The sequence below is a fragment of the Taudactylus pleione genome, unplaced genomic scaffold, assembly GCF_031769625.1.
Source record: "Taudactylus pleione unplaced genomic scaffold, aTauple2 ptg000479l, whole genome shotgun sequence".
Lineage (NCBI taxonomy): Eukaryota > Metazoa > Chordata > Amphibia > Anura > Myobatrachidae > Taudactylus > Taudactylus pleione.
In genome coordinates this window covers 2643055-2671002 of record NW_028284881.1, presented here as the reverse complement: position 1 = coordinate 2671002, position 27948 = coordinate 2643055, and the positions used below count along the sequence as shown (strand labels likewise).

Below are 27948 nucleotides of genomic sequence, written 5' to 3'. Positions count from 1 at the left end.
CGATTACATTCATTTTAATACGGACTGAAATCGTTCAAATCGTTGGTAAAATCGTTCATCTGACAGATCTGACAGTGTGTATGCACCATTAGAGGAAAAGTCAACCAAAGAGAAGCTTTTGCATGCACAAATTGAAAAAACGTTACAGAGTGAGTTGTCCTCTTTGAAAATAGCATTTGAGCAAGAGGAAATAAAGAGACTTAAAATTCTTAGAGACAGACCTCAAATTAGTGGTTATGTGAGAACGCCTTGAGGAGGCTGAAGCATTCAAATGTGTTACAAAGTATGAGAATGGTATGCTGCTAGCAAAGAATGACGTATTAAAGCAAGACATTATTGAATTGAATAAAAAGTGTGTAGTCCCTCAGCATGAAGTGGAGGGATTGAAAGAATGAGTCCAGAGACATCAGAGTGATGCAGAGTGCATAAAAGTGAAAGTGGCGGATCTGACTCTGGTGTTAAAAGAAAGACTCTTTAATTGTGTCCGCACAAGTAAAGCTTAAAGATTGTGAATTGGAGAAAAGTTTTGTTAAGTAAAAGAGAAATCTCCAGATGCTGCAGACCCGGGCTCAGTGGGAGACAGACTGTGACGGAAACAAGATGGAGATTGTTCGTCTTGAAGTCAGCTGTAAGGAACAAGTACAAACTCTCCAATCCAATTTAGCTGCAGCTGGAGCAGTTTCAGAGGGTCTGACAGAAAGAAATTTATTTCTGGAGGAAAAGCTGCATGACACTGTAGAGTACATTGATGCTAGAGACTCTCAAGATGAGGGTGGTCTGTTTGGGGGGGTGGACAGCAGAGCTTTCATTGTACCGGGCCCTAAGATTTCTGTTGCCGGCTCAGTATGTGACACTTGTATATCCGTGTGCGCCTGAGTGATAAACAGAACTTTGCATGGAAAAAAGCTGTGGCCGTTGTATCCTAGCACTTTGCATGCTTCCTGGTGAAGGAGTCCAAAGGGGCACTGGCTTTACATGCAGAGGCCACGAAAAGATGAATGGCATGTTCCTTTTTCAAAAAACGCTCCAATATTTAGTATTTACCATTCCTGCTCACCCCTTTAGGTTATATACTGCTAATTTTCCAGGTCTTATCCATCGTACGCAATCAGATTTTCATGCATGGCAACACTTATACCCCTTTTACACCAAAGTCTCGGATCTGACCCAGGATTTGGAACACGTTTCCAACCCGGATCAGACCCCCTTTTACACTGTGGCGCCGACCCGGGCCGTTCACACCGGAGCCGGGTCAGCACTGACCTGGCTCCCCGGCGCAGGTAAGCAGCGCTTCCTACCCTTCCTCCCCCTCCGTGACCCACTTACCTTTCTCCAAAGCGGTCCGGAGGCATGGAGGGCGGGTGGGGTGCGCTGCTCCATTCTGGTCAACCCGGCAGTGGACGCTTGTAGATGTCATCTCCAAGCACCACTGAAGCCGGCCAATCGGGCGGCATGCAGTGCAACCCGGGTCATCGTGACCTGGGTTGCGCCGTTTACACTGCAGGGTGACACAGGAATGACCCATGCTCAACCCTGGTTGATCACCAGACAATAGCTACTTAGGGGGTCACATCATTTGAAAGAGGGGCTCCCTTAATTTTATTAAAGCTAGATAGGGAAATTCTTCCACATACCTACATTGTATGTTTTCTGCAGAGTAGGGGTTATGGTCTGACAATCAAACTGACCAACATATAGCAATTTTTAAGAGAGCACAGCGTTTGAAAGAGGGGACTCCCCTCTTAATACAAGTGCACACCCAGCACGGTAGGTGCCAGGATGGGAGCCGATAGGGACATTGTCGACCACTTCCCCCTCGTGACATCACTGCGATTACACAATTACAGCCTGGCCTCTCCACCATTTAATTTTCTAAGATTAAATACAGTATACTTAAAATCATAAAATGATAAAGAGGTTTTCCATGAATGTGTCTTTATTTGTGACATTTAGTTGGCCTACTAATTTGGTCATTACCTGAGAATTTTTGGAGGTCTCTATAGCAATCTCTTTATCAACTGAAGTTTGTGTTTCTGTTTTCTCTGAACTGGTTAATGAACTTTCAACAGATGACTGTGAATTCTGTCCTGAAGTCACTACAGTGGTAATAAAGAAAATAAATATTAGTTCAAGACAGATAATTTTCAGGACACGTAGACATTAACTGCCACATTTTTGCTGTTTTTCACCATACACTATTATATAATATATTATATACACAAATATAATAATAAATATATATATATATATATATATATATATATATTTTATCGTTTATCTTACCTACATAAACTTTGGAGCACGGGCATGAGATAGGTAAGACAGAATGTACCCTCAGAGAAAGGATGGCGCAGCATCGTTCTGCCATTCGTGCAGCACTTGTTACGGGCACTAGCGAGCAGCCTGTGGCCAGGCATTTTGCTGCAGAACATCATAATCTTTCAACTTTGCGCTATCGTATCATTGATCACGTACCTCCCCTAGTGAGGGGGGGTGACAGAGCACGTAGATTACTGCAATGTGAATCTCAGTGGATTATGCGATTGGACTCTCTTTCCCCACGTGGTTTGAATGAGACTCTGGGTTTACATTGTTTTATTTAGTGATTTTCTATGCATTTAACTGAAAATTGGGTTATGTTATATTCATTATACTAGTATGTTAGCAGTATACCTCTTATTCATTAGATCGGTTATCATGCAAGGCACAGTTTGTTGCACTGATTGACAATGTTTATATTTCACATATATCTACATTTGGTTTTGATTGTTATCGGCAGTCTTTACCATGTTGTTTGATCATGTTAATTTATTTGTGCCCCTTTAAAGGTATCAATGGTATCTATTTAACTATCGATTGTTTGTTAAACAGTGATACAGTTCCTGATAATTCCATGCAGTCACATTGCAACTATGTTATTGTGTTATCTTTGTCACGTGTTATTTGTAATGTTGTTTTGTCTTTATTGTGGGTTTCTATAACAACGGGGGTATGTGACGTCACTTCCGGTCTCCGTCACTTCCGGTTTCGGGACCGCGAGTCGTCGTCGCTGATGGGTTTGTCTTGTATTTATAGTGGTAAGTGTAATGTGTCTCTGTATGTTATGTTGGCTTGACAAAAGCGCGAAATAAAGCGCTGAAACGTTGTTTATACTATGCACTGACTTGTGTGCTGTTTTTTACGGAGTGCCGCCATTCGAACGATATATACAGCTTCCCTCATTTATTTGCGGTAAGACTGAGGAGGGCACCCGGCAAGTATACATCTTTATGACTTGAGTGCCGGATCTTTGGACTGTTATATATATATATATATATATATATATATATATATATATTACACATATACACACATACACGCATACACGCATATACATACGCACACACACACACATATACAATGCATCCGGAAAGTATTCAGATCACTTCACTTTTTCCACATTTTGTTATGTTACAGCCTTATTTAAAAATAGAATAAATTCATTTTTGTCCTCAATTTTACACACAATACCCCATAATGACGTGTAAAAAAGTTTTTTTTGCGATTTTTGCAAATTTATTTAAAAAATAAAAACTAAGAAATCACATGTATATAAGTATTCACAGCATTTGCCATGAAGCTCAAAATTGAGCTCAGGTGCATCCTGTTTCCACTGATCATCTTTAAGATGTTCCTACAGCTTAATTGAAGTCTACGTGTGGTAAATTCAGTTGTTTGGACATGATTTTGAAAGGCATACACCTGTCTATATAAGGTCCCACACTTGACAGTGCATGTCAGAGCACAAACCAAGCATGAAGTCCAAGGAATTGTTTGTAGACCTCCGAGACAGGATTGTCTCGAGGCACAAATCTGGGGAAGGGTACAGAAAAATATCTGCTGCTTTGAAGGTCCAAATGAGCACAGTGGCCTCCATCATCCGTAAATGGAAGAAGTTTGGAACCACCAGGACTCTTCGTAGATTTGGCCGGCCGTCTACTGAGCGATCGTGGGAGAAGGGCCCTAGTCAGGGAGGTAACCAAGAACCCAATGGTCACTCAGTCAGAGCTACAGCATTCCTCTGTGGAGAGAGGAGACCCTTCCAGAAGGACAACCATCGCGCAGCAATCCACCAATCAGTCCTGTATGGTAGAGTTGCCAGACGGAAGCCATGCCTTAGTAAAAAACACATGGCAGCCCGCCTGGAGTTTGTCAAAATGCACCTGAAGGACTCTCGGATGAGACAAAGATTGAACTCTTTGGCGTCAATGCCAGGCTTTCTATTTGGAGGAAACCAGGCACCGCTCATCACCAGGCCAATACCATCCCTACAGTGAAGCATTGTGGTGGCAGCATGCTGTGGGGATGTTTTTCAGCGGCAGGAACTGGGAGACTAGTCAGGATAGAGGGAAAGATGAATGCAGCAATGTACAGAGACATCCTGGATGAAAACCTGCTCCAGACTGCTCTTGACCTCAGACTGGGGTGACGGGTCATCTTTCAGCAGGACAACGACCCTAAGCAGACAGCCAAGATATCAAAGGACTGGCTTCAGGACAACTCTGTGAATGTCCTTGAGTGGCCAAGCTTGAACGCTATTGAACATCTCTGGAGAGATCTGAAAATGGCTGTGCACCGACGCTTCCCATCCAACCTGATGGAGCTTGAGAAGTGCTGCAAGGAGGAATGGGCGAAACTGGCCAAAGATAGGTGTGTCAAGCTTGTGGCATCATAGTCAAAAAGACTTGAGGCTGTAATTGCTGCCAAAAGGTGCATCAACAAAATATTGAGCAAAGGCTGTGAATACTTATGTACATGTGATTTCTTATTTTTTGTCATTAAATTTGCAAAAATCTTTACAAAATTTTTTTTACACGTTGTCATTATGGGGTATTGTGTGTAGAATTTTGAGGACAAAAATTAATTTATTCCATTTTGGAATAATGCTGTAACATAACAATATGTGGAAAAAGTGAAGCGCTGTGAATACTTTCTGGATGCACTGTATATATATATATATTTATTTTTGTACAGTACAATTATGGTGAGCAGCGCTCAATACAGTAAGTTATTTCTTTCACAGTTTATATAGTGTTTCTTTACTGTCCCAAGGATGACAGAAAAAGTACACTCCTCAAATATCAGGGTCTGCTCCAAAGTCTCCAAGAAAGGACTATTGCTCAATAAGTCTAAATGATTGTCCAGCAATTGTGAGACATCAGCGCCCCCTAGTGTATAAAATCCAATAAACACCTGTGTTGTGTTTCCAATTTATACTTCTTTCATTTCAATGCTCCAGAAAGAAGTTTTTTTTCAACATCATAAAAAAAACAATGAAATAAAGTACATTAATTATATGGTATTTTTCAGAAAAATTATAAATACAATAACCACCACCTTTAAAGTTGCAGATTCAATATTTGTTAGTATGAGTATTCCGATATAACTCATACTCCAAATTCCACCAGTGCCAAGAGACAGCAAGAATTAGTAAAGTACACAGTGCTTGTGCAAAAAATCACAGCAAATAATAAAGTGCACAGTGCTTGTGCAAATACATATAACTCCAAACCAAGTAACCATAACTACATATATTAAAGTGCAAGATGCTCTTACCAGCGGACTAATTTGGCAAGATTTTTACCTCCTTTAATGGAATATTTACATTTCTAGCAAATGGCCTTCCAAGCACCAAGGTTGAGGTGTGGACATTTTGGAACTTACATCCCCACACAAGGAAGAGGGAAGAATGGTCTGACCATGACATAGGCAATACATAGACTTTCCCTATTTGCTACAAAGTCCACTTATCAGACAGAGCCATGTCAACCCTAGAGAATGTGACTTGTGAGAAAACCTTTTTTTATTTTCTTATTACATGTAAAAGCATTGGCACTTCTGTAACTGAACCCGGCTCATCAGAGCCCAGAAAACATACAGGAGTTTTGAAATCATTAGTATGATAATTTTTATACTTGTTAAAATCATGTGTATATGTATATACACATACACACACGCTAGTATAACAGACCCAGGTCACCTCAATGTACAATGCTAGAAACAAACATACTATACAATTTTCTGATCAATCCGCCAAATATTGGTGGATCTCCCAAAAAATTGTAGTGAATTGCTGGGACCGACCACTAATTATCAGTCTGTCAGACATGCTGAAATGGCTAGCATGTTTAAAATATTTGATAATTAGTCGCCCACATCTAGCAGTGTATGCAGTGGCGGGGCCATCCACCCAACATATCCCCTCTACCTTCATATGTGGAGGAACAGGAAAATGCATCCTACCCTTTGAAGGAACACCGATATCATGGCCATACAGTGTGAACTATCACAGTTTATGGCCACAATATGTGATGGTTTCAGCTTGTCAGATAAAATGTCTGCCAGACCAACAGATATTTTATGTGACAGTGTATGCTCAGCATTAGACCTTAGATCTGCGATCAGGCTGTGTCCACGCATCACTAAGCAGGGATTTCAACTGAGAAGTAGAGCGGAAAGAAACTGTATATTTCTTCTTCCTTTTAACAATGAACTGATCCAGAACTTTTGGATCTTCATGCTTTACTCTATAGTGTCTACCAAATGGCAAATACTAAATTATCTACTTCCAGCTGTTGGGAATCTTCATCGGGACACGAGAAAAACTCAAGATCAGAGTCTTTCACCAATTCATTTCTGGATCTTGTATACATCCCGGGAAACAAAAAAGTTTCCATTAATAAACATGGTAGCATATGCCAGAATCTTCTCCAAAGAGAAGGATAACGGACCAAACCACTGTACTAACCATGCCAGGCTCGGAGACCAGTCTGGCTCCTCAGGAACTGCAGAGTAGGGGCCCTGTAAGGTTCTTAGAGGTGCTCAAGGCAAGATGTTGTCCATTGCCATCATGGGAGGAGCAGAGGTGGGAGAGTCCTATTTGCTATATGCTCCTAGGGCATGTAGCAAGTTGCATTGGCACAGCTAAACTAGTTAAGGTGTTTGGTTCAGGCTCATATGGAGCTATCTCACTAGGCACATTCACAGGCTAGGTTGCCAGTCCTCTGCGTCACATGCCATGTACAGGCTGTGCACAAACCAATTTGGACTGAACCCTTAAGTAGGCAAAGGATTTGCCACAGTTTTCAGATTAGTAAAAAGGGGAAGAGTCCACGGAAACCCAGTACCCCGAACACACTTCACTATTACTTTCCATCAGGTAAGAAGATGGATGCGGACAAGGCAACTCTCTCCTAACAGGCATCCTTGCCTGACACCAAATGTGATCAATCTCCTGCATCTTTACTCTATAACGGTATGTTCTCCATAGATGGCTGGCCAAAGTGGATTACTTGAGTCCAGCTGGGACAGAGTGGAGGTAGGGGTTATGCAGCAAAGTCCAAAGGGAACCAGGATGAAAAACAAAATTACACCAAAAGCAGCTTAGAAAATGCAATAAATAGGATTTTGGTACTTACCAGTAAAATCTCTTTCTCTGATATCACAGGGGACACTGGATAGCAAAACACTGGGGTATAGATGGGTGGATGAGTGGAGCTGGCACTTTAAAATTAAAAGAGTGAGTGACACCTCCCCCTCTATCCCCCAGAAGCCCCAGTTAAGAGAATTGGAGCCGAATAGAAACATACATCACAACAGAATGTATACAAGTATGAAAAACAGAACTCATTGACAGGTAAGCAGTGGTGGGAGGGCGGCCAGTGACCCCTGTGGAATTGGAGAAAGGGATTTTACTGGTAAGTACCAAAATCCTATTTTCTCCTTCATTCCCCAGGGGACACTGGAGAGCAAGACACTGGGGATGTCCCAAAGTTATCTTCCCCGGATGGCAGAGCCCTGATAAACCTGCAAAAACAGGCTGTCCTAGAAGAACCCCTTTGAAGAAAGGATTGAATCGGAGGCAAAAAAGGCCAGGCAGCGCAGAAATATAGACAATGTCAAGACTTGAACTCTTGAGAAAATGGAGGCATAACCCAGCATCCAGGACCCGTTGAAGAAGCGAAGGAGATGGAACAACGGAAAGCAATAGTGGGAAACCCGCACTCTTCACACCAGACCACATAAGAACACCAGAAGCGATGATAAGAGCAGATGTAAACCGGCTTGTGAGCCCTGAACACGGTGGAAACAGAGTTCGGAACCCCGCTACGTCTAAAATAGCGGCCCCAACAGCCACGCCATGAAAACCAAATGCTGTAAGTCAGGGAATACGAACTGACCTAAAAACCAGGAGATCCGGGCGCAAGACAGTAGCCAGTGATCCTTGACAAGGAGCAGTTGGATCTGAGAACCAGGCCCGACGGCCAGTTAAGAGACACCAGGAAAGCCATGTCCACATTTCGCTTGACACTTGCGGACTAGCGGGAGAAAAGGACAAAGAGGCTAGAGGCACACAAGAGCGTACCTCCAAACACTGTCAGAGTGCCTAACTCCTGTCAAGATCCGGCCTGGGATCGGCCGGATCTTGGACTGGTGTCTTTAGGCTCCGAGGCGTTCAGACATCAGTGGCAGTGGTGGGTTATGGCTGAGGATTCTCCCCGGGGTCCGGTGGGGCTTTCATGCGTGCGTCCTGACTTCTGTGTTGGCAGGCATGGGCGCAGCCATATTGGTTCATCTCACCTGACCAGTTTCCTTCAATAGCAGTCCTGCTAGTGTCCCAGCTGATCTCAGGATCCAATGACCAGCTGCCTGTGGGTATTTAAGACAGACTCCTGCAACAGGAAATTGCTGATCAACATCACTATATGACTGCACGTAGTCATTCCTTGTGACGACCGTCTCGTGTTCCAGAGGATCTCTGTGTATTCTATCCTGTGTTCTTTACAAGTATCCTGTGTGACTCAAGCTGTACCATTGTACATGCTGATCCAGGGATTACAAACTACAAGTTTATCCTGTGTCTCAAGCTGCACCATTGTACATGCTGATCCAGTGATTACTAACTACAAGCTTATCCTGTGTCTCACAGCTGCACCACTGTGCAAATCTGGGCCTGTCTTTAGTTCCAGTTACAAGTCTGTGTACAATCTCCAGCTCTTCTGCCAGCGTTCCCAGTGTTCCTGTGTACAATACAAGTTACTGCTTCGTCCTGTGTGGTTCTAGTGACATCCCTGTATACAAATAAACATTCCAGTGTTTAAATCTCCAAGTCAGCTGTCAGTGCTGCTGGAGCCGCACCTCTGTGTACAAATATCCCACTCTGTGTATAAATCCTGTTTCCATTCCTCCATGCTATTCTCAATGTTCCCTGTGTCAGTTATATTCAGTATATTATTCTAGTCTTCTGTCTCTCCCAGGTACCTGTCCAGAGGACCGCGACCTGCTCACTTGGTGCAGCGAAAATCATATCCCGATTGGAGGGGTCACTGGAGAAAACCACCAAGTGGATTAGACTCCGCGCCTCTGGGCAGGTCTCGCCAAACCTGGGTTTGGCCGCACTTGGGAGACTTAGTCCGTTACTCTCACCATGATGGGCGACATGGACAGCTTGTTTATTAAGCTGTGGCATGACCCGCCCCAGGCTAATGCCAGGGACCCCTGCACCCACTGTTGGACAGCGGCGGCGGGTCCCTCCTGAAGCCTCCATGTAGCAGGCTGATAAATGCAGCTCTGTGTCAGCCTATCCTCAATGCTGTGGGAGACTAATTAATTTTGTGAAGTTAAAATAAAAAAAATATACTATGTGTGGGCTGAGCTCAGCCCCAAGTGACCGGCTCCTTCAAGGCACAAATCTAAAACTGGGGCTTCTGGAGGATAGAGGGGGAGGTGTCACTCACACCTTTAAAATTTAAAGTGCCTGCTCCAGTCATCCACCCGTCTATACCCCAGTGTTTTGTTCTCCAGTGACCCCTGATGGATGACGGAGAAATATATTTCAAAAAGACCATAAGGAAATTGTTTTTGCATAGCCTGAGGTATAAACTATTACAAACACTATGGGTTAGATTTAGCAGGCTACATAACCATCTATTGAACATGCACAAATAGGTCTAAATCGAAAGCAAACATTCTCCCTCTAATATGTCAGAGAGAGGAATCCCACAGGGGCCCATCCTGAGGCCACTGTTTTTTGGCATTTATAGCACTATGGACTTGGGCACACATAGGGCAAAAGTATATCTGTTAGCAGATGATAGTGATCTGCCTAAGCTGCACAAACCTGGAGTTTGTGTGGTAAGACTGATCCCTAACCATGTATATTCATAATCGTAATGAAAGTATATCTCTGAATCAGGCAACGAGTCTTTTACATAAACCTAGAATGTATTATAATTTATCAGGTCTTATGGCAGTACTTCCTGTACTATGGAACCCTTGCATCTAATGTCAATTAGTCTGTATATAAATGTAAACATTTAAGAAAAAAAAAAAAAAAACATTATGCTACAACCTATAAAAGGATCTGGTGCTACAATGACAGAGAATAGTGATAATAGTACCTTCAGAGTCCTGGTGTTCACTGGCATTAGAATGGGCTTCCTCAGATTTTATCTCCGTGCTGTCTGTCTGGGTGTTCAGGTTGTCAGGGGCAGGGCTACAATTACTGCTATTCTCCTGCTTCACTGGGGATGCATCAGCTATAGAGCTCTGGTTGCTGTTGTCATCTGAATAGGAAGAAATCATTAATAACCTGGTAACTCATTCATGAAAACAATGAAGAGCTGCATTAAAGAATTTGCAATTAGTCATAACACAGATGATGTTGTCCAAATAGACCAAAGTGTTAAAGACACAGTCTTGTAACGTTTCATGTTATGAGGAAAATGATTTCCAACAGAGGAAAAGGGAAAGCAGTTTTATAACACACACTGATAAGAATCTTATAGCTCTGGGTGAAATGGATAGATTGTCAGTCCAAACTAAATGGGAGGATGAATTGCATATTTCTCTGTCTGACAAAGAGTGGTACAAAATTTTTCTAAATATATTTAAAATGTCTCAATGTACTAATCATTCAGAAATGCTGGTGAAATTAATATCTTACTCCCGAATGTACGAGGGTTGTTTAAAAGTAATGCCTAAATGCTCGCAACTCAAATTTTATTCTAGATACAGATTTGAAAATTTGCAGTAAAATACTTAGTAACAGAATGACTCTACTCAAAATATTCACCATCTGCCCTCAAACATTTTCTCCACCTCTCAACCCAAGCTGTGAATCCACTTTGGAAAACTTCCAGTGGTTGGTGTTTGACCCAGGAACGTATGGCATTTTTAACAATCTCTATGTCTTCAAAATGTTGAGCATGGAGACAGTATTTGAGAGGACCAAACAGAAAGTCAGAAGGGGCCAAATCAGGACTGTATGGTGGATGTAGCATTATTACCCATCCCATTTTGGCAATGGCCGCAGATGTTGCCATCGAAGTGTGAGGTCTGGCATTGTCGTGGTGTAAGATGACATTTGACAGTCGAATTGTTGACCTTTTTTTGCGGATGGCTTCTTTCAGCTTCTTAAGTGTAATAATGTATCGATCATTGTTGATTGATTGGTTTGGTTCCAAGTAATCAATGAGAATAACACCTCGGCAATCCCAGAAGAATGTGGCCATGACTTTGTTTACGGATCGCTGTGATTTAAACTTTTTGGGCCTAGGTGAACTTGGGTGTTGCCATTGCTTTGATTGGGCCTTTGTTTCTGGGTTATAAAGGAATACCCAGGTCTCATCTCCTGTAATGACATTTTCCAAAAAAGGCTCAGGGTTGGCTTCAAAGTTGGTCAAAAGGTCATTGCACACTTCCACCCTCATGGCCTTATGATCCCTGGTTAATTGCTTTGGAACCCATTTAGCACACACTTTACGATATCCCAAATAATTGATTAGTGTTTCTACAGTGCCATGGCTACATTCCAGTTCATCACTGATAGTCACACAATGGTCTTTCTGAATCATGACATCAACTTTGTGTCGGTTCTCTGCTGTCACTGCAGTTGATGGTCTGCCACCACGAGGTTTGTCGCACACGGACGATTCTCCCTATTGAAAACGCTTCATCCACCTTCTGACATTGCTATAGTGAATTGTACGCTCGCCATACACTTTTTTTCAGTCTTGATGGCTCTTTAAGTTTCATATTGGATTGCATGGTATTTCTTGGACTACCTAAACAAATCTACATATATAGTTATCAGACATATTAAGGTACAAACTGACAATGTTTCAAATAAATGTTGCGTATTATTTCAGAGTTATGAGCATTTAGGCATTAGTTTTGGGACAACCCTCGTATGTATAAATTCTGGACCACTGTCTCAACTTTGCTGGAGAAATTGCGGGGAGGTAGGCACCATTCTTCATACTTTCTGGTCTTGCCCAAAAATTCGGAGGTTTTGGCCTGATGTATTTAATTTTATCACTACTGTTACAGGTATTAGTTTTCTGTTACGACCTGAGACGGCTCTTCGTCATTATCCTACTCCCTCCAACTGCATTGTAGATAGATCGACTACAGCTCATAGGCCTGTAACCTATCGTCACTAGATCGACTACAGCTCAACGTTGGAAAACCCCCGATTCCTAGCCCCTTTCTAAGATTGCAGCAATTCTTCAGAGGAGTTAGGACATGGAGACCATGACTGCAATATTCCACCTGTGCTACTTCTCCTTTGACCAAGTGGTGACTGGTTTGATTACGACTTTACCTCTAATCCATTACAATGTCAGTGTTAGGGATTCCACCCATGTAAAGATATGGAGCCCTTGACTTAAATTACAGAATTATACTGGCATTTATCTGGCCATTTCCCTGTGCTTTTTTGCTATACTGTACCGAATATATAAAAGATTTGCTGTCCATCTCTTTTACCTCGGATGAATCTGGATTGTGTTTCCCTATCCCCTCCCCCTTTCTTCCCATTTTGTCACTCTTTTTTATCATAATTGTACTGATGCTGTAATTGATATGTTGATTTTTGTCTCTTATTATTGTTATTTCTACTTGTTATTCTTCACATACATTTGTGGTTTTTGTTTGATGTATCATAGCCATGTTTGGCTGTATTTTCAAAATGTCTAATACAATTCTACAAGTTAAAAAAAAAAAAAAAAACACACTAGACTGGCTCTGCTGTATATACAGAGGAAACACACTCAGCTGGGAAGCAAACAATTCACCTAATACTAGCAAATCAATAGAAAGCTTTTAGTCAGCTACATATGTCCACAGAAAACAATAGCAAGAGTGACCTGTTCATACAGAAGTACACACCATGACAAAGCATAGAGAAAGTTTTGTTATATAATGAAATAAATCGAAGTTTTAATTTAACCTAGTAATCATAGGTTATAACTAACTTCGCTTTGGAGACTACATAATAATAATAATAATATTATTATTATTATTATTACTTTTAACATTAATTTAAAACAAAATTTAAAAGAAATCCCCATCCAGCTACTGCAAGCATGAAGAATTCGTTAGGTTAGCGAAAGACTGGTTTGCGGAGCCCTCAACTCCAGAAGTGCAGTGCTACAGGCTCACTCTAATGCTCTGCATCTAGTGGCCCTGTAGTGGATACTACAGTACATGTATGGGAGGGACTTTGTAGGCTGTGATAGATTTTATAAGCACTCCATGACTATCATTTTTACCCCATGATGTCCACTTCAAGTTTTAAATGAGCCTGCTTTACTGGCAATAGCTTTTCTAATGTTCAATTAGTCTTGCAAAGATGGGGCTTTCTTTTGCCAGCATAATGGAATAAGTCCTCCAGATTTTATGTGGAAAGGTGGAGCAAAAAAATGCAAGACAAAAATATACATTGTAATGATTGTTCCCAAAGCTACGATTACACTACATATGCAACCCCAGAAATGCACCACAAAACTGAACAGCATAGAGTATAGAGATGTAAAATGTGTATACTTTGTACAAACTGTGGCACAGTAATAAGGATCAGAAAAAAAAAAACAAATACATACACTTTAGTTTTAGAAACCTGTGTCTCCTTGATGGTATAGTGTAATTATACATGGGCTGCATCAGTATCCCCAAATTATTACAGTGGGAGTAAGAGGAGCTAGGCCAAGAGCGGGCAGACACAAATATGGGCCAACAGTGAATATTTCTGGGACCTCTGTACTTTTATGCAATGATTTTGGAGATTTGTGAAGGGACCAGAGGGGGGAATATTTATATGTATTCTATTATTAGGTTTATTTTATTTTATATTTGGGTATATTATCAGTAATCCACTAACGCAGAGCTACAGCAAGTGTCCAATGGCAAACCCAGTGGACACCAATTCTCTACCCTGGATATAATTTATTAATTTCCATTTAACCTCGTATCTGGCGTGGTTGCATCAGATTCATCCATGCCACCGTCATATCTGATACGACTGTCAGAAACACCCAGCTGCAACCGTTGGAAGGTGATCTTCCATCAGCCTCTGAGCTAAGGAAGCAATGGCGGCCCCTCGACCCCCTCCAAATCCCCCGCACTCCTCTCCTCCCTCCCAAGGCACAGTGAAGACAGTCCAACCATGTCTACAGGAACAGTCTTCCTGCACCCTGACTTCACAGGGCTCAGGGAAGCCTCTCCATCCAGACTGTGATCAGCAATCCTGAGAATCGCACACAGTCTGAAGCTCTCAGCTCCCTGCAGCTGCTCACCACCAGGCACTCCTCCCTCTCCCAGGCAGAGGACCACAGCAGTGATGAGTAAAAATATATGACGTCTCTTTTTTTTTAGACAAAACATGTCGAGACTGCATTTTTAAAAACCTAAACAAACTTTGGTAGTTATACATTTTTTGGGAATAGGATATCCCATATGACGGTCATGGATTTTTCAAGGCTTTTAATATGGTGCAATTCTCTAAATCTGTACACACTATATTTTATTTCTTCTTATTCTCCATAGGTTGATCTCTATGGTTGGTCATGCAACATAAGAAACACAAAAAGATAAGCAAAAGCACTTCTCATCTCTTTTACTTTATTATCTATGTTATACTCACCAAATTAATAGTGTGGTATAATATATTAATTGATGTAAAGTTTTAAGCGCTTATTTTTCCTTTATTATTCAAAAATAAAATAAAAAAATGTATGTATGTATGTATATATCCACTTTAACTATGTCACCACAGTCTACCTCACCCCTTTTCACTCTTCAATTCCCTCACTCCTGCTCTCTGCCCTTAGCTCCCATTACACTTCCGTTTGTCTCCCCCTTCCCTTTAGAGCAGGGGTCTTCAACCTTGGCCTTCCAGCTGCTGTGGAACTACACATCCCAGGATGCACTGCCATAGTTTTAGCATGCTGTTATATCAAAAAGGTGGCAGTGCATGCTGGGATGTGTAGTTCCACAGCAGCTGGAGGGCCAAGGTTAAAGACCCCTGCTTTAGAGTGTAAGCTCCATGAGCAGGGCCTTCCTCCCTCCTGTCCTCATCACCAAAATCTCTTGCACACCTGTCACACCTCCTCCGTGGGCTCTCTGCCCCTGACTAGACTCATCATTTGCGCCCACGCTAATAGCTACAGGTTTCAGCTGACGCTGTACATTTCAATTGCACACATTGCATCAGTGGCTGTGTCAAGCTTTGTAGTGCTATTAATATGTTCTACCCTGTATTGTCTTATTGTTTTGCCCGCTGTACAGCGCTGTGCAACACTTGTGGCCTATAAATAACGTGTAATATTGGGACCAGGGTTATTTTGGATATCGGCATATTCCGTATTCTGGAATATTTGCATTCCATAATGAAATATCTTGGGAACGGGACCCAAATCTAAACACATAATGCATTTGTTTTATATACACCTTAAGCCGCATACACACTAGACGATATATCGTTCATATCATTCAGTGTGTATGCAGTGAACGACCACCGATGCGTGCTCCCGCGGGTAGTTAACAATGTCTTTTGTCATCTTTACATGCAGGCCTATCTGATGATATTGTCAAGAATTGCCTGTTCAGAGATGTGGCAGGATGACTTCACTGAAAGAGATCTTCAAAAATATCTATCAGTGTGTACACCCAATATCATTTGTCCTGCACTACAGAAAGTTCAAGGGAAATCTTTCACCAATATCGTTCATACAGCACATGGTCTAGTGTGTATGTGCCTTTATACACACAGCCTGCAGATAATTTTAGACGACATTTTCAATAATTTTGTGGCTCAAAGTTTGTGTACATACATGAAATTCATTTATGTTTCATATACACAAAGCCTGAAGGTAATTTTATACTCTATTTTTAATAATTTTGTACCTTAAACAAAGTTTGTGTACACTGAACCATCAAAAGCAAAAAGGTTTCACTAACTCAGTCATGCTGAAAAAAATTCTGTATTTCGGAATATTTGGATAGATAGAAACAGAGCCTTTGCAGTGAGCCATTTGATATCCACCGATTCCAGAGGTTCTTGAAGTGCTTTGAGCACCACTGACAAATCCCATGGAGCCACAGGAGGGACAAAGGGAGGTTGTACCCGTAGTACACCTTGCATGAAGGTGTGGACATCCGTTATAGAAGCAATCTTGCGCTGAAACCAGATAGACAAAGCAGAAACTTGCACTTTGAGAGATGCTAGGTGGAGGCCTAGATCCAGTCCAGCATGAAGAAAGGCAAGAATCCTAGAAACTTTAAAAACCTGAGGATCATAGTTTCGTGGAGCACACCATTGGAAATATGAATGCCAAATTCTGTGGTAAATCCTGGCTGAGGCCGGTTTACGTGCTCTGAGCATGGTCTGGACCACAGAGCTGGAGAATCCCTTAGCCGTTAGGAGGGATGTCTTAAGAGCCAAGCCGTTAAAGACAGACGGGCTAGGTCCGGATGCAGACATGGACCCTGAGACAACAAGTCTACTCGTAGAGGAAGTTGAAGAGGAACGTCTATAGAGTCTTAGAAGATCCGAGTACCAATGATGTCTAGACCAAACCAGGGTTGTTAACAGTACTGTGCCTCCCTCCTGTCTGAATTTCCAAAGCACTCGAGGAAGCAGGGATATTGGAGGGAAGAGATATGCCAACTGGAAGGTCAATGTCACAGACAAGGCCTCTATGAAGGCCGCGTCGGGGGTCCTTTGTTCTTGCTCCATAAACTGGAAGTTTGTGGTTGTGTCTTGAGGCCATGAGATCCACTTCTGGAAGACCCCATTTGTCTACCAGAAGCTGAAAGACTTCTGGATGTAGAGACTATTCTCCTGCACGTACGTCGTGACGGCTGAGGAAATCCGCTTCCCAATTGAGAATCCCCGGGATGAACACTGCGGAGATGGCTGGGAGAATGCGTTCGGCCCATGTGAGAATGCGGGACACTTCTGTCATTGCTGATTGACTTCGAGTGCCCCCTTGATGATTGAGGTAGGCCACAGCCATGGCGTTGTCGGATTGTACTTGTACTGGCCTGTTTTTCAGAATATTCTGAGCTACAGTGAGAGCTCTGTAGATGGCTTGAAGTTCCAGGATGTTGATTGGCAAAATTGCCTCGACTGGGGACCATCGGCCCTGAAGAAGTGTTGGCTGGTTACTGCGCCCCACCCTCGGAGGCTTGCATCCGTGGTCCAAAAGTGACGACCCTGGTTCAAATGGGGAGTCTGTAGCCACCAGGCTAGGGACAGGTGAGCCTCTGGGGGAAGGCTCATCGTCTGGGATTTGTGCAGATGGGGTAGCCCATTCCACCTGGAGAGGATCAGGTGTTGTAGGGGCCTGGAGTGAAACTGGGCGAACTCCACCATGTCAAAAGTGGACACCATTGATCCCAAGGCCTGCACTGCAAAGGGAATCGATACGCTGTGTGATTGTGAAGTCTGCGTAGTCTGTACTGTAGTGCTGAAATCTTGTCTGCCGTTAGGAATATTCTCTGAACTCGAGAGTCCAGGAGGGCTATCAAATGTACCATCCTTTGAGAGGGTGTCAGGGAAGAGTTTTTCCAGTTGATCAGCCAACCGTGCATTTGTAGAAAGGTAATGGTTACCCTGCAGATGGCCTTGAAGAGTCTCTGGGGAGCTTACCAACAGAAAAGATCGTCCAAGTATGGGAGCAGTCTGATCCCTTGACGACGAAAAGAGGCCGCCATAACTACCATGATCTTGGTAAAGACTTGAGGGGCCGTTGAGAGGCCAAACGACAAAGCCAGAAATTGTCCGCAGTCTTTTACAGGTGGACGTCTAGTAGCTCAGGCCTATTTGGCTCTAGGCTTGGAGGCCTTAGCTGATGTCTGTTGCCGTGGAAAGGACTGACCCTTGGCTTTGCCTTGAGGGCGAAAGGAACAAAATTATGACGTACTAGGTTTTGTATTATAGGTAGGGGGCAGAAACGCCATCTTGGAAGCTGCCAAAGTAGTCACAATTTTATCTAGCTCTGGACCAAATAGTATCTCTCCCAAATAAGGGAGAGACTCCAGAGCCCGTTTTGAGTGTGAATCTGCTTTCCAGGAATGGAGGCAAATGATACGGCGAGCCACTAGCGAAGTGGCAGATATCCTGGAGGCCAGAAGAGCCGTATCCATAACTGCCTCACCTAAGTAGGAGGCTGCGTCCCTAATGTGAGATACATAGGAGAGTTGCTCCCTTGAAGCATCAAGGGGAAGTGTTTCTTTTAGGGCCTCTGCCCAACTTTCAATGGCTTTCGCCACCCAGGCCGTAGCCCTAGTAGGACGAGTAATGGCTCCTGTAAGAGTAAATAGATTTATGACAAGCTTCTATGCGTCTATCTGTAGTCTCCTTCAAGGAGGTTGTAGTATGAATAAGTAAGGTGGCATTGTTAACCAAACGAGTTACATGAGAATCCACCGCTGGGGCAACTTCCCATTTAGTGCAATCAATACCTAGAAGAGGGTAAAAGGAACTGAACCGTTTTGCAATTCGTAACCTTTTACCAGGCATATTCCATGCTTCACTCATGTTATCAGATAGCTGGTTTGATTGAGGGAACTCTGGTAAATCTACCTTTTGTCGTTTAAAAAGTGCATTCTTTTTCTTAGGAGCGGGTTCATTCTCTATTTGTAAAATGGATTTTACAGCTCTGACAAGAGCAGGTATATCTAGTTTAGAGGGTGGCTCCTTATCTCCGGAGACGGAGTCAGAGTGAGAGAGGTCTGCGTCTTCTGCCTCCCCAGATGGAATGTCAGAATCAGATAACTGAGTGGACTGGGAGGATAACAGAGCAAGTTTAGAGGGTTTAGTAGGTAAAGGCTTTTCCCTTTGTAGCATTTGCTGCAAGGCTGTAGAGGTAGTAGCCATGTCTACTACCCATTGGGGAGGCAAAGGATTTGCAGGGAGTACCTGCTGTGGCCATCCCACAGGGGGAGCCACTACAGGGACCGCTCTCTGTTCCGGAATTTTTGCCAGCATCTGTGAAAAGGCCGCCCAGTGTGGGATCCTGAGGGAGAGACACCGGGGCTTGGGCTGTGTAACAATTAATGCAAAGCCCATCCTGAATGAGGTCCTCTGGGGCTAAGGGCCTGATTCAGAGCCGCTCGTAAGCGGCCGCTCGTTCGTTCCGAGCGATGTTTGCCCAACTGCGCATGCGTACGGATCGTAATACGCATGCGCGAACCAGTCAGTGCGGCCGAAAATCGTTTGTTCGCTAAATAGCGAATGCCTGCTATTTTGAGTGACAGGAGGAGGCGTATGTGGGTGGTAACAGGGGAAGGTGCTTGAAAACGGGGAGTGGAGATCAGAACGCAGGCGTGCTTAAAGGGTGTGCATAATTAATACAGGAGCGTCATTGACCACGTCACTGGGTTATTTTATAGCCAGAACTGCTTGCAAAATTGTGGTAGCAAAAACCAACCACAAGAATAGAGAGCAGTTCATACGCTGGTCGATGTACTCGATTAATCTAATAAATAGCGGACATGACGTAGGATGCGAGCGGCCAGGGGGCGTATTTTTCAAAAAAACGACCGCAAGTTTTGTTCGCTCGTTCAGACAGAGGCGTGAACAGACCGCAAACAGCGAACGGTTCATTTGAATAGCCACCCCTATTTTCTGAACGAGCGAGCGCAAATAGCGTCCGGCTCTGAATCAGGCCCTAAGCCCGCTGAGCAGGACAACAGAATAGGGGCAGGATCCTGAGGCTGTTTGTTATTCTATATTCTGCCAGCCATAGTAATGATACAGTGCAGTGAAGACCCTGCAGTATGTGAAATATGGCACAATGTAGTATGTAGTCGCGCTATATATGACCCAATATAATATGCAACAGCGTTATATATGGCACCATATAGTATGCAACACCGCTATATATGGCATCATGTAGTATGCAAAAGCGCTATATATGGCACAAGGTAATGTGCAACAGCGCAATATATAGCACAATATAGTGTGCAACTGCGCTACTGGTGGCTCCCTGGAGTGACAGCGCTATATACGACACAAGGTAGTGTGCAACAGGGCTACATATGACACCAGGGAGCGTGCAACCATGTTAGATATGGCACAATGGAGTGTGCAACGCAGTATGAAGTATGTGATAGCCCTCACAAGTGTGAGTTACAATTAACCTCTATACCAGAGTTTCCCAAACTCCGCCATTACAGTCCAGGTTTAAAGGATATCCATGCTTGAGTGCAGATGGTTAAATCAAATTGACTGAAGTACTAATTAAGTCACCTGTGCCCAAGAATGGATATCCTTAAAATGTGGACTGTAGTGGTGGAGTTTGGGAAATTCTGCTCTATATCTTAGCATGACAGGGTATAGCAAAAGAAAGGGATAGTTATAACTGACTGTATAGAAAAACGGAGATTAGCGCTAGCACAAGTCACATACAAATCAGAAAAGAACATTACATATCTGCAATGGGCACTATTATCAACTACACAGACGGCAGTGGCTGGTAGGATATAACCTGGCCCTTGGGAGAGGTATACAGGGAGACTGGACCCAGAGATTCCCGGAGATTGAATGCCTAAATGGCTGCCGCGTGTCTCTAAGGGGGCGGAGGGTGAGGGAGGAGCAGCCCAGGGAACACCAGGACCGCAGTGGAATGGCGCCCTGAGCTGGGGGAGGGGCTGCAAGGAGAGCACCTTATCCCCTGGCTGACGTTAACCACCGGGTACCATGGCCTTAAAAATATGCCTCTGCGCCAGTATGTTAATGCCCCGGTGGTCTAGTTGAGTAGTGAGCGAGCCAGTGTCCACATCAGCGCCTCCGGTCTGTCTCCTGAGACCGGAGGCAAGACTGCACTAATACGGGGGTCCCCACGAACGGAGTTCTGCCTTACCTGTCCACTGGATTTCGGGCTGCAGTCTGGGGGTGCGGGGAGCCTGTTAGCTTGTCCCCCTCGCATGCCCGTTGGGAGTACCTAGCGCAGGCTTGGTGTCACGGCGGAGGGGTGGTGGGGTGGCAGCACAGACATACAGAGGACAATCTGGTGCTGCTCATTCTTCTGGTAGAAATTTAAAAAAAAAAATAATAATAAAAGCTTTGGCTGCATAAGGCAGCCCTCTGTTATAATGGTGGTCCAGCTCCTTGCCGGACACCAACAAAACTGAAGTGCCCTCAGGCTGTGGGCGGGGTATAGGGGGAAGGACCGAAGCATCCAGAGATTGAAAAGCTCTCCTCCAGGTCCCACCTATACCCCAATGTCTCCCTGTGGAGCCCTATGGACCCAGAAGAAGAAAATAAAATTTGATTATCAACACCAAATCTTTTTTTTTTTTTACTGATTCAGGTTTAAATAGCTATTATTTACATAATTCAATAGAGTTCTTTTTTTTTTTTTTTTTTTAAATAACTTTGGGGACAATTTGGGAAAAAAGTGGTCACCAGCACTGGTATTGGATGTTGTCACCCTGGATCGTGTTAGAATGAGACTCCCAAGCAGCTGCTGTCTACCCATGTTGTTCATTAAGCACTAACAAACAAGGAAAAGGAATAGATGCCAAGAGAGAAAGTTTTCATCGTACCATTATTCCTATACTTACCATGCATGTCCATCATCCCGGGAGAGGAGCTGTTTTCTGGGGTGGTCAGTTCTGAGCCACATTTCTCATCCTTTGCTTTTTTCTTGTTTTTGGTTTTCTAGAGAAAACAAAAGCATAAAAGAAAGCCAAAACTGGTTTTAGAGAATGAGGACACAAATGAAATTAATGCATAATAACAGAAGTGATCCAACTGTAGCTTCCAGTCACCAGCTCTACAGTCAAATCGTGCACAACCTAGGTCAGTGTAGATCAATGGTTCCTGGTTGCAACATTTACAATACTCGACAAGTCCATTCAAACCACCAGATTATCTGGAAGAGTTGGACTGATTTTAAAATTTCCTTGAAACATGAGATCAACTAGTAGTTTGTACTGTACTTTTAACTAAATTAGTAAATGTGGAGTAATAAGCAGTCGGTGCAGGGCTGTATCCGGGTGATGGCAGTGGGAAACGAAAATACAAGTATACAAAGTCCCATTCTGTAATTAGATGTTTATAAATGTTATTATCTGGCAATGCACAACATAGTAAGGTTTTATAAACACTGGTTGAATAGGACTAATGTAAGATCCTGATCTAACAATAACAACGATCCAGCGATGAGGCATGAAGAACTGTATTACTTCATCACTAAATAGTCACACTGGTATCACCTAGGACTTTCTCATGATAGACAGACTTGGGTTTAGTCGTCATAAATAACAAGAGATATGGTAAGAACTTACCTTTGTTATCTCTGTTTCTACGAAGTCCATAGGGTCCACAGGGTGACCTTGGGGTATAGCTGGATCCTGGATCCTCGGGCACCACGGAGTTAAAGCTTTCAGCTGCTCCCAGGATGCACTTGGGTCCAACCTCCCCTATACCCCGCCCCCGAGCCACAGGCACCTCAGTTGGTAAGCAGCCCAGGCCGGAGGAGGAGACGAAACAGAGAGAAGGAAGACTGGAACACACAAGAACCATACTCACAGAAATGGGAGACGGAAAACCGGTGACCAGTCACAGAGCCCATATGAAGCCAGGTGCGTCAGGGCGGGTGCCCTGTGGACCCTATGGACTTCGTAGAAACAGAGATAACAAAGGTAAGTTCTTACCATATCTCTTGTTTTCTACTTCAGGGTCCATAGGGGTCCACAGGGTGACCTTGGGGATGTCCCAAAGCAGTCCAACTAAGGGCGGGGACGCTCCTGTGCTGATAGGAGAACCCGGCGCCCAAAGGATGCATCCTGAGAGGCAAAGGTGTCAAACGCATAGAACCTCAAAAAGGTCTGAATGGAAGACCAGGTGGCCGCCTTACAGAGCTGAACAGCAGAGGCGCCACGGCTAGCAGCCCAAGAAGGGCCCACGGACCGAGTGGAATGAGCCTTAACAGAGGCTGGAACAGGTAAACCCTCCTGCATATAAGCCTCAATAATAACAGAACGAAGCCAACGGGCTAGAGTCTGTTTGTTGGCAGGCCAACCCCTCTTGTGAAAACCAAAGAGGATAAACAAAGAATCTGACTTCCTCACAGAACTAGTCCGGTCCACATAAACCTGGAGTGCCCTTACAACGTCTAAGGAAGTCTCCCCAGCCGAAAGATCAGGTGACTGAAAGGCTGGTACAACAATTTCCTGATTAATGTGGAACCTGGAAACCACCTTAGGTAGGAAATCAGGACGAGTGCGAAGCACCGCTCTGTCCTGATGAAAAATCAGAAAAGGGGGACGACAAGAAAGCGCCCCCAAATCTGAAACCCTCCTGGCAGAAGCAATTGCCAAGAGGAAAACAGTTTTAAAAGTTAGCCACTTGAGCTCCACTGACTCCAAGGGCTCAAAAGGAGGACCCTGTAAGGCCCTAAGAACCACCGCCAAATCCCACGGGGCCACAGGTGGCACAAAGGGAGGCTGGATTCTCAAAACACCCTGGAAAAAGGTGTGTACGTCCGGCATAGCAGCGATCCTGCGCTGGAACCACACCGACAGACCAGACACGTGTACCTTCAGTGAAGAAAGACGTAATCCTAAGTCCAAACCGGACTGAAGGAAAGCCAGAATACGCGAAACTCGGAACACCTGGGGATCATAGTTTCTGGCCTCGCACCACTGAAAGTAAGTGTGCCACACTCTGTGATAGATCCTCGCGGAAGCAGGCTTGCGCGCCCTCAGCATGGTGGTAATAACGGAGCTAGAAATGCCCCGAGACCTCAAGACGGCTGTCTCAAGAGCCACGCCATCAAAGATAGTCGACCCAGATCCGGGTGAAGACAGGGCCCCTGAGACAACAGGTCCCGCCGTTGAGGTAGGAGGTACGGAGCGTCGATGGACAGGCTCCGCAGATCGGAGTACCACGGCCTTCTGGGCCACGCTGGGGCCACCAGGATCAGTGTGCCTCCGTCCTGTTTGAACTTGCGCAGGACCCGAGGCAGCAGAGATATCGGAGGGAACAAGTAAGCCAGTTGAAACAGCCATTTCACCGACAGCGCGTCTATCAGACTTGCGCCTGCGTCCCTTGTCCTTGACCCGTACACAGGCAGCTTGTGATTGTAACGGGACGCCATCAGGTCCAGCTCTGGCAGCCCCCACTTGTCCACGAGTAGTTGGAATACCTCTGGATGAAGCGCCCATTCCCCGGGATGCACATCGTAACGGCTGAGGAAGTCTGCCTCCCAATTGAGGACTCCTGGGATGAAAACTGCTGAGAGAGCTGGAAGATAGCGCTCCGCCCAAGCCAGGACGCGGGACACCTCCGACATCGCAGCTCGACTGCGAGTCCCTCCCTGGTGATTGATGTACGCCACCGTGGTGGCGTTGTCTGACTGCACCTGAACGGCCCTTCCGTGAAGAGCGGTGCCGGACGACTGCAGGGCTCTGTATACTGCCCGCAGTTCCAGGATGTTGATGGGAAGAATCGCTTCCTCCGCCGACCAACGACCCTGAAGTGACAAGGAGCCTGTCACCGCCCCCCAACCCCGGAGACTGGCATCTGTCGTGAGCAAAACCCATTCCGGGATCCAAAAGGGGCGCCCCTCCAGGAGATGCGCTGTCTGCAGCCACCAGGCTAGGGACAGACGCACCTCCGAGGACAACACCAGCATCTGAGAGCGGATCCTGTGTGGCAATCCGTTCCATTCTGAAAGAATCAGCCCCTGCAGGGGCCTGGAATGGAACTGGGCAAACTCCACCATGTCGAATGCCGACACCATGGACCCCAAAACTCTCATCGCTGAGTGCACCGACACTCTGCCACTGCTCAGACAACTGTGAATCCGCAGCTGTAAGGAGGAGACCTTCTCTGGAGTCAGAAAAATCCGTTGCTGACGAGAGTCCAGCAGGGCCCCCAAATGAACCATCCGTTGTGATGGGATGAGGGAGGATTTCTTCCAGTTGATCAACCAGCCGTGCGCCTGTAGACAAGCGACCGTCAGGTGGAGATGCTGGATCAGTACCTCCGGGGAGCTTGCCAGCAAGAGGAGGTCGTCTAGATACGGTAGCAACCGTATCCCCTGGCTCCGAAGGTGAGCCGCCATGACCGCCATCACCTTGGTAAATACCCTTGGTGCCGTGGAGAGACCAAAGGGTAGAGCCCTGAATTGGTAGTGGTTGTGGAGAATAGCAAACCGCAGAAACCGTTGGTGCGATGTTGCTATAGGCACATGGAGGTAGGCGTCCTGGATATCCAGGGAGACCATATAATCCCCCGGTTCCATCGCCAGTATGATGGAACGCAAAGTTTCCATCCTGAATTTGGGAACCCTGAGAAACCTGTTCAGGGACTTCAAATTGAGGATGGGGCGATGAGAGCCATTGGGTTTCTGCACCAGAAACAGCGTAGAGTAATACCCCATCCCACGTTGAGACTGTGGTACGGGTATAATGACCCCCGCCGTCAGCAAGGCCTCTATGGCTTCCTGAACCTGCAAGGCCTTGGTTTTGTCCTGAGAAGGACTTGTGCAAAAAAACTGGCAAGGCGGCCTGTGCCGAAAAGACAGGGCGTACCCCTGGGAGACCACTTCTCGCACCCAGGCATCCGTGGTGGTATTGTGCCAGCACTGGGCGAATTGAAGAAGTCGGCCTCCCACTCTGAGGTCCCCCAGAGGGAGGCCCGTCCCATCACGCAGAAGGCTTATCTTCTGGCTTGGAAGAAGGGCGCCTAGCACTCCAGGCTTGCTTCTTTGGCTTTGAGGCGGTCTTGGGTGCGGACTGCCTCGGGAAAGACTGACCCTTTGCCTTGCCCTGAACCCGAAAGGAACGAAACGCCGAGCTCCGGACCTTAGCAGGTGTAGTAGCTGAAGGGAGGAAGGCTGACTTGGATTTTGCCAGGGTATCTACTATTTTGTCCAGGTCCGGACCAAATAGTAATTCCCCATTAAAAGGTAAGGCCTCCAAGCCTTTCTTTGAATCCGCGTCTGCTCTCCAAGACCGCAACCACAAGGATCTACGAGCAGACACTGCTGCCGCCGAAACCCTAGAGGTCAACAGGCTAGCATCCAAAGATGCTTCTCCAATGTAGGAGGCGGCATCTCTCATCTGTCCTAACAACGCCCCCTGGACGTCCGGAGATTCATCCGTAAACGTGTCCTCCAAGGCGTTGGCCCACCCCTCAATGGCCTTGGCCACCCAGGAGATGGCCATGGACGGCCGGGCTACAGCCTCTGAGAGAGAATAAATAGACTTTAGACAAGTCTCCACCTTCCTGTCCGTAGGATCCTTCAGCGAGGATATAGACGGCAATGGCAAAGTAGCACTCCTGATGAGGCGTGTTACATGGGAATCGACTGCAGGCGGAGTTTCCCATTTCTTACAATGCGCTTCCGGGAATGGATAATTGGACGCCAAGCGTTTCTGTGGCAGGAAACGCTTACTGGGCATCTGCCAGGCCACCGCCATGTGATCAGTCAACTGATCAGACAAGGGGAACGCTGTAGAAGTAACCTTAGCTTTTTTAAAACTAGGATACCTTGACTTGGGAGCGGGTGCCTCATCCTCAATCAGAAGAATAGCTCGCACCGCCTTAACCAGAGCCCGCACATTGATGGAAGACTTAGTGTCTACCTCCTGGACTGAGGCATCTGAGGCTGAGTCATCCTGTACCTCACCATCATCCGAGAACCCCTCAGAATCCGAAAGATGCGCAGCCTGTGCCATGACTGAGCGTTTAGACGCCCTGGAGGGCACGTCACTGCGCAACATCGACTGAAAAGCCGAAGATGCTGCCGCCAAATCTTGGACAGTGTGGGAAAGCGCATCCACCCAGGGTGGAGGAGCTGTCACAGGAGCCTGAAACGGCACCACAGCCGGCTGTGCCACAGGGGTGGACTGAATATACATTGGCAACCCCGCATAGGGACCAACAGGCTGAGACCCCGGGGGAGTCTGCAATAATTGTGGGACACCCGGGGAATGGGGGATGGCAGGCTGGGGCAACGCCCTAGTAGGGGCGGCAGTCGGGACCGACAGACGGTCCGCGATGGACACCAGCACCTGGGAAAACATCGCCCATGGTGGCTCCTGCGAAATGGGAGGTTTAGACGTACCAGGAACCGCCTGGCACCGTCCGCACAGGCCGTCCTGTGACAAATCCTCCCTATCCACTCCTGCAGAACAGCGCCTGCAGGAGAACAATGCTGGAGCCCCGGAGTGCTCAATCTCCTCCTCAGACATGACTTAGGAAGAAAACGTGCGCACTCACCAGTGTGCTGAACAACAGCCCACAATATGGCACCGTGTAGCACACAACTGTATGTGACGGACCTCATAAATACGTGATCTATATAGGTGAGGTCAGTAGAAACACCCTTCCCCCGCACACCTGTACGGCTTGTAGGAGAAGGAAAGGGATAGGTACAGGCTGACAGTAAGTAGAAAAAAGACACAGACAGGCAGCACTAGCAAAAGTCACATACCATGCAGGAAGATATACTCACTGCACCTTTCCACTACAATCAACCTGCCCAGATTCAGTGTCTGGGAGGGCTATAGCGCTGTGTACACTGTCCTTCTGCAGGGGAGAGGTACACAGGGGGACCGGTCCGCGTGCTCCCTGAGAGTATCCACGCTGCCACAGAGAAAATGGCC

General features: G+C 45.5%; 1 protein-coding gene across 2 annotated transcripts in view; it reads right to left on the bottom strand.

The window, feature by feature from the left end:
* BCL7A (BAF chromatin remodeling complex subunit BCL7A) overlaps positions 1 to 27948 on the bottom strand; it is a 57825-nt gene that overhangs the window by 9246 nt on the left and 20631 nt on the right. For both annotated transcript variants that reach the window (XM_088449162.1, XM_088449161.1), the window contains 3 exons: positions 21892 to 21988; positions 10440 to 10604; positions 1978 to 2096 (listed from right to left, as the gene is read on the bottom strand). In XM_088449162.1, coding sequence (XP_088305288.1) covers positions 1978 to 2096; positions 10440 to 10604; positions 21892 to 21988 — 381 coding nt within the window. The remainder of the gene's footprint in view (positions 1 to 1977; positions 2097 to 10439; positions 10605 to 21891; positions 21989 to 27948) is intronic.